A 12,237-nucleotide genomic window follows, 5' to 3' on the forward strand; every position below is an offset into this window, starting at 1 on the left:
CCTTCTTCATGTGCTGATAGTAGTACACATTTTTTGGAATTGGCGATGTGCAGATTCTGGATGAAGGAAATATACAGGGTATGTCTTTTTTAAAGGCCGTGGTAAAGGTACATTTTGAATCTTCATTGTTTTTAATTACACCTTTTACATTGATTGTACGCTGGAATGGTTCATGTAATGGGACCTTTCTGACTGAATACTCTCCCTCTCCCCATATTGATGCATCTATTAAATTGTTTGTAAAGTCATAGTATTGATGTTTAACAATTTCATATCTTGTGACTGCTTAGCTTAGGTTTTAGGCTAGGGATATGCTACATGGACAATGGTTTTGAGACCATTTTTATTTATTGAAGATATTAGCCATTCATTTGGGAGAGTCTAAAATGAAATCAGTATGCAACTGCTCCTTCAGAAACCATTGATGAAGAGATTTTGGACTATTGTTTGATTAGCCTTCTCCTTCTCCCTAATTGCCAGGCTTCATTGTGGCTGAGTTTGCCCTACATCTCTAGAGCTTTGACAGAACTCAGTACACAGATCTTTGCATGATGGAGTTGATGGTTTGTTTTCTTATGGATGACTACTTTCTTATATGGTGAATTTTGGCATGTCCTTGGATTCATCTAGGTATATCTTTTTGCCGTATTAGCAGACATGCAAATTTCACTTAGTGAAATTTTTTTACAAGTTGTAGCCAGCTGATATGCGATAGTTCATGTGGTGCGTATGCCCTATCAGCTACCCTTATTCTTGTAATAACTCTTTCTATTTTTTATGCTTGTCATTTGGGAGGTACTAAAATGAAATAATTATGCAACTGTTACTTCGAAATCCATTAAGAGATCGTGGACTATTGTTTGATTAGCCTTTTTCCGAAGTGCTAGGCTTCATTGTGCTTTGCCTCTCTAGAGCTCTGACAAAAACTCAGTAGATAGACCCTTGTATGAGTGTATGTTCTTGTGTGGGTGTCAGAAAAATGAAATCCCACCAGAGGGTATCCCACAGTGGAAGACCGATAGACTAGCCCAAGAATTACACGCAGAAGTGTTTCAATATGGAATCAAGCTTCATGAACATGTGTGTACTCCACAACCATTCATGTGTAAGCAGACTAGCATGCTCAAAGACAATATAGAAGCAACTCTTATATATTTTTGTACAATACAAAAGGTTCTACTACTATATGCCTGGCACCTCTAGATCTCGGAGCCTATGTGCTCCACCGAGCTTATGTAGACTCTCCGTCCAAAGGATCTCTTCCACCTCGGTGTCCAGAAAGCCAGCCTAGGTGGGTATCTTCTCTGAGCTTAGTTTGCAGCTCTCTAGCCTACTTTTCTCCTCCTGGATGTAGGCGGAAAAGATGGCTGGTCTGCTGCTCCTTGCTGCTCTATGAAGGCTGCTCCAAGTGATAAGTAAATGGGGCCAAATGCCCCTCCTTTTATAGGGCTCTAGGCCCTCCAAAATAACCGACCTGTAGGGGGATATTTACCGACCCCCTTGGCTGACTCTTGCAGGCTGCCAACCGACTTAGCAGCCCTAACCAGCCAACCTACAGGTCGGCCTGGTTGGCTGCCTCTCCTGCCCTCAATAAGGGCCCTTTGCTGGCCCTCTTGAGCTGCTGCCAGGCCCCAAGGACAGCCCATCTTGGGTCCCACCCTTGGGTAGTTCTTTGACCAGGTGGCTGGCCATCCAAGGCCACCATCCTAGCCTGTCCTGTAGTGCCTCTTTGAGGCCCCGCCTCGTGTCGCCATGATGCAGCCACTCTTGTGTGTATAGCCTTGTCAACTTATGGTTCACCCCCCCTTTGCTGTCCTCATTTGGGGGCTCACAAGTGGGGAGGTGATCAACCATTTTCCAACAGTGGGTGTATGTGTGTGGTGTGTGTGTTTATGAGCATATATCGATACTTGGTTCTATGCCTATTATTGCGTGCTGATGACGTTAGTGGGAATATCATAGTAGCTAGTCTGCATGATGTAGTTTATGGATTTTTGTCCTGTGGATGACTACCACGAGGTTGCAAATTGCACTTTCTTATATGGTGAATCTGGGCATGTTTTTGGATTCATCTAGGTATATAGGCTCTTTGCTTGTTGATTGAGCTGGCTGCCATGTATTTGACTGCTGCGTGGAGGCCAAGTTGTAGTTGTGTAAAATATGTTTCACTTTTGAAAGATTCCAATTGTCATCCGCAGTAGGCTCATTTGGAATAAACCCCAGTTGTGTAAATATGTTTCACTTTGAAAGACGCTAGTTTCCATCTTCTTAGGCTCATTCGGAATAAACCCTAAGCTCCATATCAGGTCATTTTCATCCAGTTTGCCACAAAATACCATCTAGAAAGATCAGGACTTCCAATAGTGACCTTTTCGTAGAGGCTATTGGCTTTTGTGGACTTCGCCTTAGGATGCTCCAGGCTTCCAGGTTTGAAGTGTCTAAACACATATTATAGTAGGACTATTGAACTTGTTAGCATGCCCAGGCAATGATATGGTTTGTTGCTCTAGGATTCAAAGGGATAACTTGCCTCATTTTACAGATTGGAAGAGATCTTATTGAAGGAGAACATGAACGGTCTAACGTGTCTCTCTTGAGCCAGCCCTTGTTGAATTGGAGAAAAGAGATGAAAGTCTGCTATCGTGCAGAGTCTGTAATATCATCTAGGGACTGTTTTAGATTCTTGTGAACCTTAGGGCTGCCTAGGGATCTTTTGTATGTTGCTATGATGCTCAGATTTAGAGCATGCACCAGTGCTGGGGAGAATGCAGCCTCCAAATGGCAATTTCTAGTTGGCCAGCAGCAGGCTGGTTGGCTGGAATAATATTGGCTGGGCAGGTCGGCCCAACCTTGGTTTGGGTTGACCAGGAACGTTGTGCCTAGTCGGCCTGTTAGGGGCTTTTCAAGCCCCTATAAAAGGGCCTCCACTTCAGCCTCTCCAGCCGTCTGTGCAGTATTGCATTGTTTTCCCCCTACTCCTGCCTACCAAGAGCCTGTCCTACCTTCACGTGGAGCAGAAATCAGTTACAGCGGCAATCCCTTCATTGTACAATGGGCTTGTGGTCCAGAGTTCACTCCTTTGACCTACTGTTAAAAAATTCATGTAACATGTGGGGACTAGCTGTGTGGAAATTAGATGAACATACAAGGAAGAAAGCTTTTTTTAATTGCCTATCCTTGTGAGCTGGAATAAGGCAAGGTCACCTTTTGTGCTCAGATGTAAGATTACTTTTTTTCAATGTCACATGAGCAATAAAACCATGAATTATGATGGCTAGGGGGAGGGTGTTTTTGTAGTGTTTGCTGGGGGCCGAAGGATTACTTTCTGGGGCATGTGTCTGGATCTGGCCATGGATGCATCCAATATTTTGCAAAATATTACCAAACTACCTACCACAGAGCTTCATCTCTCATGAGCAATAAAACCTATGATGAAAGTTAAAGCTGGAATTAGCAATGGAACTAGTGGGAGGGTGTTTTTGTAGTGTTTGCTTGGGTGCATCCAAATTTTGCAAGATATTACCAAAATACCTACCACAGAGCCTCATCTCCTTGTTTTGCAGAAGGTCTTTTTACAGCACAAAGATGAATCACGATTTGCACTTGCATGGCAGCATCCTTTCAAGTCAATCAAGAGATCGCACTTGAGGATATGTAAGATATAAGGCAGCAAAACCCGTCAGGATTGGACCTTTTTTGGGGAATTGTTAGTTTGGAAGGCTGGACCATATTTGCATTTGTACCAATCCAACAACATTTACATACACATGTTTGGACCAATCCAAACACTTGCCACATTGTTCAAGCTTTTTTGATTGCCTATCCTATTGAGCTCGAATAAGGGCAAGGTCACCTTTTGTGCTCAGATGTAAGATTACTTATTTTCAATGTCACATGAGCAATCAAACTATGAATTGTGATGAAAGTTAAAGCTGGAATTAGCAACGAAAATATGGGGAGGCTGTTTTTGTAGTGTTTGCTGGGGGCCAAAGGATTACTTTCTGGGGCATGTGTTGGGATCTTGCCATGGGTACATCCAATTTTTTGCAAAATATTACAAAAAGACCTACCATCTTGTTTGCAGAAGGTCTTTTTACAGAACATTCATAAAATTTTAAGTGTCGTCGATAGTCATCTTTCCTTCTGGACCTAGTAGAAGCATTCTGCTTATGTGTATACTCTATGTCCAAATGTAAGTATTCATGGCATTCTTTTTCATCTTCTGGTCCCTAGCAATTTGAGCTCCATGTGATTTTGTATATGGCCAGCTCTGCCTTCTGGTTCCATTTTCTTTACAAAACTGAGGATCGAACATTGGATTTGCGAATGAGGTCTTCTGGCTCTACTGATTTTGGTCCTAGAAGTGAAGGGCACCACAAGGCTCTTCTGGTTGGTTGAAAGGAATAAAAGCACCCTAAGTGAGTTCCTAGAAAAGTTCAATGTTTAAACCAGAAAACCAGTAATAAAAGCAATCTGGATGGCTTGCAATGGGGACTTGTGATGTGATTTGATCATTATCTGGGGTAGTTGGGGCTAAGAGCATTGAGCACTCAGGAAGCAATTCAGTTTTTTGCCAAATCTATGGTGAGATTTGGGGGTAATTACTTCTTATTTTGCGCATTATGAATGTGTGAACTTTCACTTGTTTGGGAAGAGATTCCATGTTTTGAACCCTACGTGTGTCATTAATCCACTTCCCTGAAGCTTTAAATCAGCTTCTCACTCTTCTACCATCTTTTATTTCATAGTGTTAGAGCCAATAAATGTGACAAAGGTTGGGCCAGGCTGAGGATAGAACTCTTGACTATGGGGGCTTTTGCTCTTGTAAAAGTGGTGAGCATTGCGGGAATGCGCTGATGATGGACAGGCCCATCAAGACTTTGGAATAGGTGCCAATGATAGCAATCAGGCCAACTCACAGTCCTTTTGAAGTCTTCAATATCCTGTAGATTTTAAGGAATATCATATTCAAGAAACGGTGCAGATTGAAGTTGAATTGTGAACTTTTCACAAGGCTTTCCGAAGCACACGTTGCGAAAACAACATGATGTCCAGGTTCAGATGGACTTAACCCCTTATTTTTCATTACCTTTTGGGATCAGATTGGGGATCACATTACTTCAGCCCTGTAGGGTGTTTGGGACTCGGGTGAGATGCCAGACTCACTTACGGAGGGCCTCATTCATTTGATTCCGAAAGGGGGTTGCAGAAATTTTGTCTCTCAGTGGAGGCCGATTACTTTGCTGGGTACTTTGTATAAAATCTTAGCGAATGCTATCAGCCTTCGTCTATAGCCCTTTCTACCATGATACGCAGACGGGCTTTGTGCATGGCAAGAGCATCTTTGACAACATCTTCTCATTTTGGGAGGCTTCTAATTGGGCCATGCATAATGATGGCCACAAGCTGGCCATTCTACTCTTGGACTTTGAGAAAGCTTATGACATGGTAGACTTGGGCTTTTTGGAGGGCACACTTACTCACTTTGGCTTCTCAGATGCATGGATCAGAGGGGTGTTAGCCCTCTACCGATTAGCTCACAGCGAGGTTCTTATTGGTGGAGTCAGGGGGACAGGTTTGAGATTACTAGATCAGTCTGCCAGGGATGTCCTTTAGTCTCCTTTTTGTTCTTATTTGTGGCTGAAGCTATGAGCTATTACATTAGAGCTCAAGCTGATATTGTAGGGCTCAGGCTTCCTTTGAGGCATGAGGATGAGCTCTTAGACAATGAGTTGGCAGATGATACGGCTGTTTTTTTGGATGCCACTCCACAGACACTGACTTCATTCTGGAGGAGGAAACTCATCTTTTGGAGTTCTGCCAGACTTGACGTTGCATGCAGAGTTGTGGTTGTGAATCAGGTCTTATTGGCCACTGCTTGGTTCATTTGCTCTTGTTGGTGCAGGTCTAGAGGTTGTATCGCTCAGCTCATGAGACCTATCTGGAACTTCCTATGGAGCGGTTTAGATGGCATCTCAGATGTTGTAGCTAGGGTGGCTTGGGAGACCCTCATTCTTCCCACAGGAGAAGGAGCTCTCAAGTTATTGACCCGAACTTGCAGTGTATGGCTTTGCTCTGCAAGTTTGTAGTACGTGGATTGATGCCTGGACATGAGTCTGGAAAGAGTTCTTCTCACGCAACATTAAATCTTGTACTCTATCTCATGGGGGAGATTGGAAGAATAGCATCAGATGGATCTTTACTTATAGCCCATCTTAAATCTCCACCTTTCCCTCTCATGGCTGCTATTTTGAAAGCTTGGAGCAGCTTTAGAAACACTCTTCGCAGAGTTCCACCCACCTCTCGTGAAGAAATTCACAGGCAGCCAGTCATGTGGAATGACTCGATATTGGATGACCATGGCAGGCCACTTGGAGTGTCACACTATATGCAGTGGTCTAGATGGGAGAGGGGACCTGCTTCTATAGTAGGCGCATGGCAGACCTTTAGGAGACTTCCATAAGATCAGAGACTTTTAGCAGTTGGCCACCTGAGAGGGAGTGCAGTCAGGATACAGCAAATAGAGGCAGCCATTCCGGCAGAGTGGATAGACACAGATGACATGCCGATCACAGAGTCCACTTGGTGGGGAGCGTTCTTAGGGATGGGCATTCCTTTACAAGTTATTGCCTTGTAAGATGCACATGAGGATACCCTAGTCCTTGATGTTCAGCCGGGAGGTAGACTTACCAGATCTTCTGATGATATTCTGTTGGAGGTTGCCTTTCTACCTGTCAAGATTGCAGGTTTCATGGAGTGGGGCACGGACTCAGTGGTATCTTGACCCCGATCCCCTTCTCCTTGCGTTGGGGTCTGGGAGACTTTGGTTATATGTTGGTTCCCCTATTAGGTTCTTGCAGTGGGGAGTGGGAATGGATTGATGAGTGGCACTGAGAGAAGAGCATCCTCTTCTTTCGTTATACAGTAAGGAATGCCCGGAGATTTCAGCTCGGCAGTAGAGGTTGGAGGCCCTCTAGAGCCCCTCATTTAGATAGTTTTCAGATTTCCGCAGTTGTGCAGAAAAACTTTTGGCGTAGGCTCTAGAAATCCCTCAGGAATAGAAAGATCACTCTTTTCTTTTGGCTTTCTATTCATGGAGGGATTGCAGTGAACCTGTGGAGATCCAGGTTCGGGGCTGACCCTACTTGTCCTCGTTGCCACATTGCAGTTGAGCCAGTACTGTTGAGATTGACATCTCCAGGCCTCCACAGGGCGCGCTCCTGCACCACACCAGCTCCCACGCGACAGGGCCGAAGCAGGGGGACAGAGGGGGTAGACCAGGCCGACCAACCCTGGCCGACCAGCCCCTGGCCGACCAGTTCCTGGCCGACCAGCCCTTGGCCGACCAGTTCCTGGCCGACCAGCCCTTGGCCGACCAGCTGGTCGGCCCAGTTGGCTGACCGACCAGCTGCCCAGTTGGCTGACCGACCAGCTGGTCGGTCTAGGCCAACTAAACCGACCCTCTACCCTGGCCTTCCCTATATAAGGGCCCTCCCCCTCCTCATTTCACTCACCCACTCCAGCAGCTCCTCAGGGCTTCAGTTATTGCCTGCTCCTGGCCGTCCCTACCTGAGCCCCTTAGCTGCCCTGTTGGCTGCCCACGCTCCGTCTGCAGATCCCTCATTGTTTACCAGGCTCCTGCCTCCTCGCTCCATGCTCCTCCAGCCTCCTTGTTCCCAGGCTCCTGCCTCCTCGCTCCAGGTTCCTCCAGCCTCCTCGTTCCCAGGCTCCTGCCTCCTCGCTCCAGGCTCCTCCAGCCTCCGTGATCTCAGGCTCCAGCCTCCTTGTGCCCCTATCCTCTGCTCCAGTTCAGCCCCTTCTGCAGCTCCTGTTTCTCATCCTGTTCAGGACTCCTTGTATTACAGTTGCTGCTCTGGTTTATGGGCTGAGTTACAGCAGATCTGTTTGTGGCACATCTTGTTGTCTCTAGTGTTCTCTGTGTGATTCTGTAGCTTCAGTTTGCTTACATCTTCCGCTGCCACTCTTGACATGGTATCAGAGCACCAGAATACTCTCTGATCTTGGAACTCCTGTATTGATGAAGTAGAAGGAGCTTGTCCTCGTCGGCAACTCTCTTTCCCGCTGACTACAGAGCTCTCTTCTTCCCCTATTTTTTTTTGCTGCCTTCCTCTTGTCGGCAGCCCCGTTCTAGATTTTTCGATCTGCTCACCAGCACCTATTCTCCTGGTCGGCTGTTCTCTTCAGCCCCTGGTTGCTGTCCACTCCCTGGTTTCAGTCATGGCTGCTGAAACAAAGGATTCTGCTCCGGATCTTCGCGTTCCCCCTATGTCCAGCTTCTTTCAAGAGTCTGACAAGCCTGTACGCATCCCCACTCTTCCTACATTTCCAGATGCTCGGCAGTTAGATGGGACCAACTATTCCCTTTGGAAAATTCAGATGGCATCTGTATTGGAATCTTATGATCTTGCCGAGTTTGTTGATCCCGGGATCCCTCATCCGTTTCCTGAGGAGGATCCACATGCTTCTCTTATCTGGGACAAATTGAATGCTCGTGTGCGCTCGTTCATCTTTCTCAATTGTCAACCAGGGGTTCTCAATCATATCAAGCACCTTACTTCTGCTTCTCCCTTGGAACCCCGCTCGGTACGTGTTCCGCGATGGCTCATTGATACTCTCCGCTCCTCCGGTCTTGAGGATCCCTACTCCGAACCACACCCTGATAATGGGCCTCGTCGCTCTCATCGCCACCCCCCACCGTCCTCTTCTGATCCCCTCCATGTCAATTACGCCCTTATGTCTCGCATTCTCGCCACTCACGAGCCAACTACCGTTCCTCAGGCTCTGGCCCAGCCTCATTGGAAACAGGCTATGGAAGCGAAAATTCATGCTCTTCTTCGGAACCATACCTGGGACCTTGTTCCTCGTCCCTCTCACCGTTCCGTAATCGGTGTCCGGTGGATATTCAAAACAAAGTACGCCTCTGATGGTTCTGTCGACAAGTATAAAGCTCGGCTGGTGGCTAAAGGCTATGCTCAACGACCCGGCATCGACTATGGGGAGACCTTTGCACCTACCGCTCGGATGAGCACCATCCGAACGATCCTTGCTCTTGCGGCCCACCATCAGTGGCCCATTTTTCAAATGGACGTCAAATCTGCGTTTTTGAATGGCGATCTTCAAGAAGAGGTATATGTGGATCAGCCACCCGGCTTCATTGATTCTCGTTCTCCTTCCATGGTCTGTCGGCTTCGCAAGGCCCTCTACGGTCTCAAGCAAGCTCCTAGGGCCTGGAATCAGCGTATTGATACCTTCTTCTGCCGCCAAGGGCTTCATCGCTCTCTGGCTGATCCCAATCTTTATCTCTTTCATGAAGGACAGCTTCATACCTTCATCATTCTTTATGTGGATGATCTGATTCTTACTAGGAGTCATACCAATCATATCCTTGCCATTAAAGTTGCTCTTCAAACTGAATTTGAGATGACGGATATGGGCCTCCTCCATTTTTTCTTGGGTCTCCAGATTTGGCAGACCAAGAGGGGGTATTTTGTCTCTCAGTAGCGCTATGTTCACGAGCTCCTCGAAACTTTCCACATGGCTGACTGTCGGCCCATCACTTCTCCCATGGATCCCAACTCTAAACTCTCTGCTTCTGGGTCCACTGCTTATCCTGATGCCTCCCTCTACCGCCAGCTTGTTGGTTCTCTTATCTGGCTACTTAACACTCGACTGGATCTCGGCTTCTCTGTCGGCACCCTCAGTACCTTTATGCAAACCCCTTCGCTTTCTCATTGGCAGGCTGCTCGACGTCTCCTCTGCTATCTTCAGGGGACCTCTACTTTCGGGCTCCTATATACTGCCGGTGGCTCCTCTCCTTCCCCGCTCACTCTCCGAGGTTGGAGTGACTCTGATTGGGCTGGCGACCCCGATTCCCGCCGCTCTACCACGGGCTATGTTTTCTCCTATGGCTCTGCGGCTATCTCCTGGTCGAGTAAACGACAACCCACGGTCGCCCTATCCTCCACCGAGGCTGAGTATCGTGCTATGTGTAGTGCCACCTGTGAGGCTGTGTGGCTTCGGCGCCTTCTTCTCGATTGTGGTTTTCAGCAACACGCTCCTACCACACTTTTTTGTGACAATCAAAGCTGTATCGCCCTTGTTCGCAATCCGGTTTTCCATGCTCGGACAAAACACATCGAAATTCAGTACCACTACATTCGGGAGAAGGTTCTTGACGGTACCATTTTGCTCCTCTTCAGCACCACTACCGACAACGTCGCCGACATTTTCACCAAACCTGTTTCCTCTCCCCTTCTCCAGCGTCATGCCAGCTCTCTGGGTTTCGTGCTACACCCTGGAGCTGAGAGGGGGTGTTGAGATTGACATCTCCAGGCCTCCACAGGGCGTGCTCCTGCACCACACCAGCTCCCACGCGACAGGGCCGAAGCAGGGGGACAGAGGGGGTAGACCAGGCCGACCAACCCTGGCCGACCAGCCCCTGGCCGACCAGCTGGTCGGCCCAGTTGGCTGACCGACCAGCTGGTCGGTCTAGGCCAACTAAACCGACCCTCTACCCTGGCCTTCCCTATATAAGGGCCCTCCCCCTCCTCATTTCACTCACCCACTCCAGCAGCTCCTTAGGGCTTCAGTTATTGCCTGCTCCTGGCCGTCCCTACCTGAGCCCCTTAGCTGCCCTGTTGGCTGCCCACGCTCCCTCTGCAGATCCCTCATTGTTTACCAGGCTCCTGCCTCCTCGCTCCAGGCTCCTCCAGCCTCCTTGTTCCCAGGCTCCTGCCTCCTCGCTCCAGGTTCCTCCAGCCTCCTCGTTCCCAGGCTCCTGCCTTCTCGCTCCAGGCTCCTCCAGCCTCCGTGCTCTCAGGCTCCAGCCTCCTTGTGCCCCTATCCTCTGCTAGTTCAGCCCCTTCTGCAGCTCCTGTTTCTCATCCTGTTCAGGACTCCTTGTATTACAGTTGCTGCCCTGGTTTATGGGCTGAGTTACAGCAGATCTGTTTGTGGCACATCTTGTTGTCTCTAGTGTTCTCTGTGTGATTCTATAGCTTCAGTTTGCTTACATCTTCCGCTGCCACTCTTGACAAGTACAACATTGCCTTTGGGAGTGCAGACAGGCGAGGACAATCTAAAAAGGTGTTGCTAAGATTTTCAGTATCTTTCATACAGCACCTTTCTATATGACCTGGGGTTCAGTAGCATGGTTATCTCTTACTGGCCCTCAGGTCTTCTTCGAGGGACATGATCCAACTCTAGCTCGCATTGTACGACGACACTTAGTGGAGTCTTGTTCCCTCCAGGATGTTTCCTCTACCAATTTCAAAGCTGCTCATGCCTCAATAGACACATCATGGGAGATTCTGGCTAGAATTGCAACTTGGCATATTTGGAGAGCCAGGTGTATAGAGGCGATGGAGGGTACCCAGGTTCACCCTTCCGAGGCTATGGCTAGTATTTGGACCGACACAGTACACACTCTAATGGCCATCTGGGCGAGCATGCAGGGATCCTTCAGAGCAGCCACTGCCAGGAGAGTAACTTTTTTCAGAGTTTGGAGAGGATCTCCTTTCTTCTCTGAGTCTCCCTCAGGGGTGGCATTTTCAGCATCCGTCTTGGTTTTTTATTAGCTCCTTTTGAGCTGTTTTTTTGCCCTCATGCATAGCATGATGTATTCCCGCATTTGAGCTTGCTCTTGCGGTTTTCGTTCATACTTAATGAAGTAATGATGTTGCACCTTTTTCTGTTATTAGGATGTTCATTGCAATGTCTACATGCTTGAAGGAAATAAGTGTTATGCCATGAACAATGTTAACAATGCTTTTTGTTGAATAGGTTGCCAAAAGTACGTAATGTCGTACCTTTGAATTTTATTGGCAAGTACATCAATCTTACTTTGTCTTTACATGCTTGCTGGATAGAAAACAGCTTGCAGTTGATGCTTAGAAAGCTTTTGGTGTGTCAAGATGTAGCTGTAACAGATGCTTATCTACTGGTATTGTTTGTGCTCCAGGTTTTCTGTATATCAGCTGAACCAGATTATTCCTTACCCTGGCAGTTGCAAAGGCAGCATGCTGCTATGGGAAGGTAAATGTTTTCCTTAGAATACAAAAGAGTTTTTAAAGGCTTGATGGTGAGCAACGGTCAATGTGATACTGAAACATTCAGCAGTAGAACCTTATAAAGGGATTGCAAAACAGCGAGGCTAAGCACTGTACAGATTGCTCAGGAATGAAGGCCATGTGCACATGTTTTAATGATCAGCTTAAT

At 47.4% G+C, this 12,237-nt stretch overlaps 1 protein-coding gene across 2 annotated transcripts in view; it reads left to right on the forward strand.

Annotated features, from left to right (window-relative positions):
• Positions 1-12,237, forward strand: part of DEG2 (DEGP protease 2) — a 133,016-nt gene that overhangs the window by 4,404 nt on the left and 116,375 nt on the right. For both annotated transcript variants that reach the window (XM_087386989.1, XM_087386990.1), the window contains exons 3-4: positions 54-107; positions 11,981-12,054. In XM_087386989.1, coding sequence (XP_087243115.1) covers positions 54-107; positions 11,981-12,054 — 128 coding nt within the window. The remainder of the gene's footprint in view (positions 1-53; positions 108-11,980; positions 12,055-12,237) is intronic.

The sequence above is a fragment of the Dipteris shenzhenensis genome, chromosome 16, assembly GCF_047967505.1.
Source record: "Dipteris shenzhenensis isolate YYH24624 ecotype China chromosome 16, Dip_SZ_1.0, whole genome shotgun sequence".
Lineage (NCBI taxonomy): Eukaryota > Viridiplantae > Streptophyta > Polypodiopsida > Gleicheniales > Dipteridaceae > Dipteris > Dipteris shenzhenensis.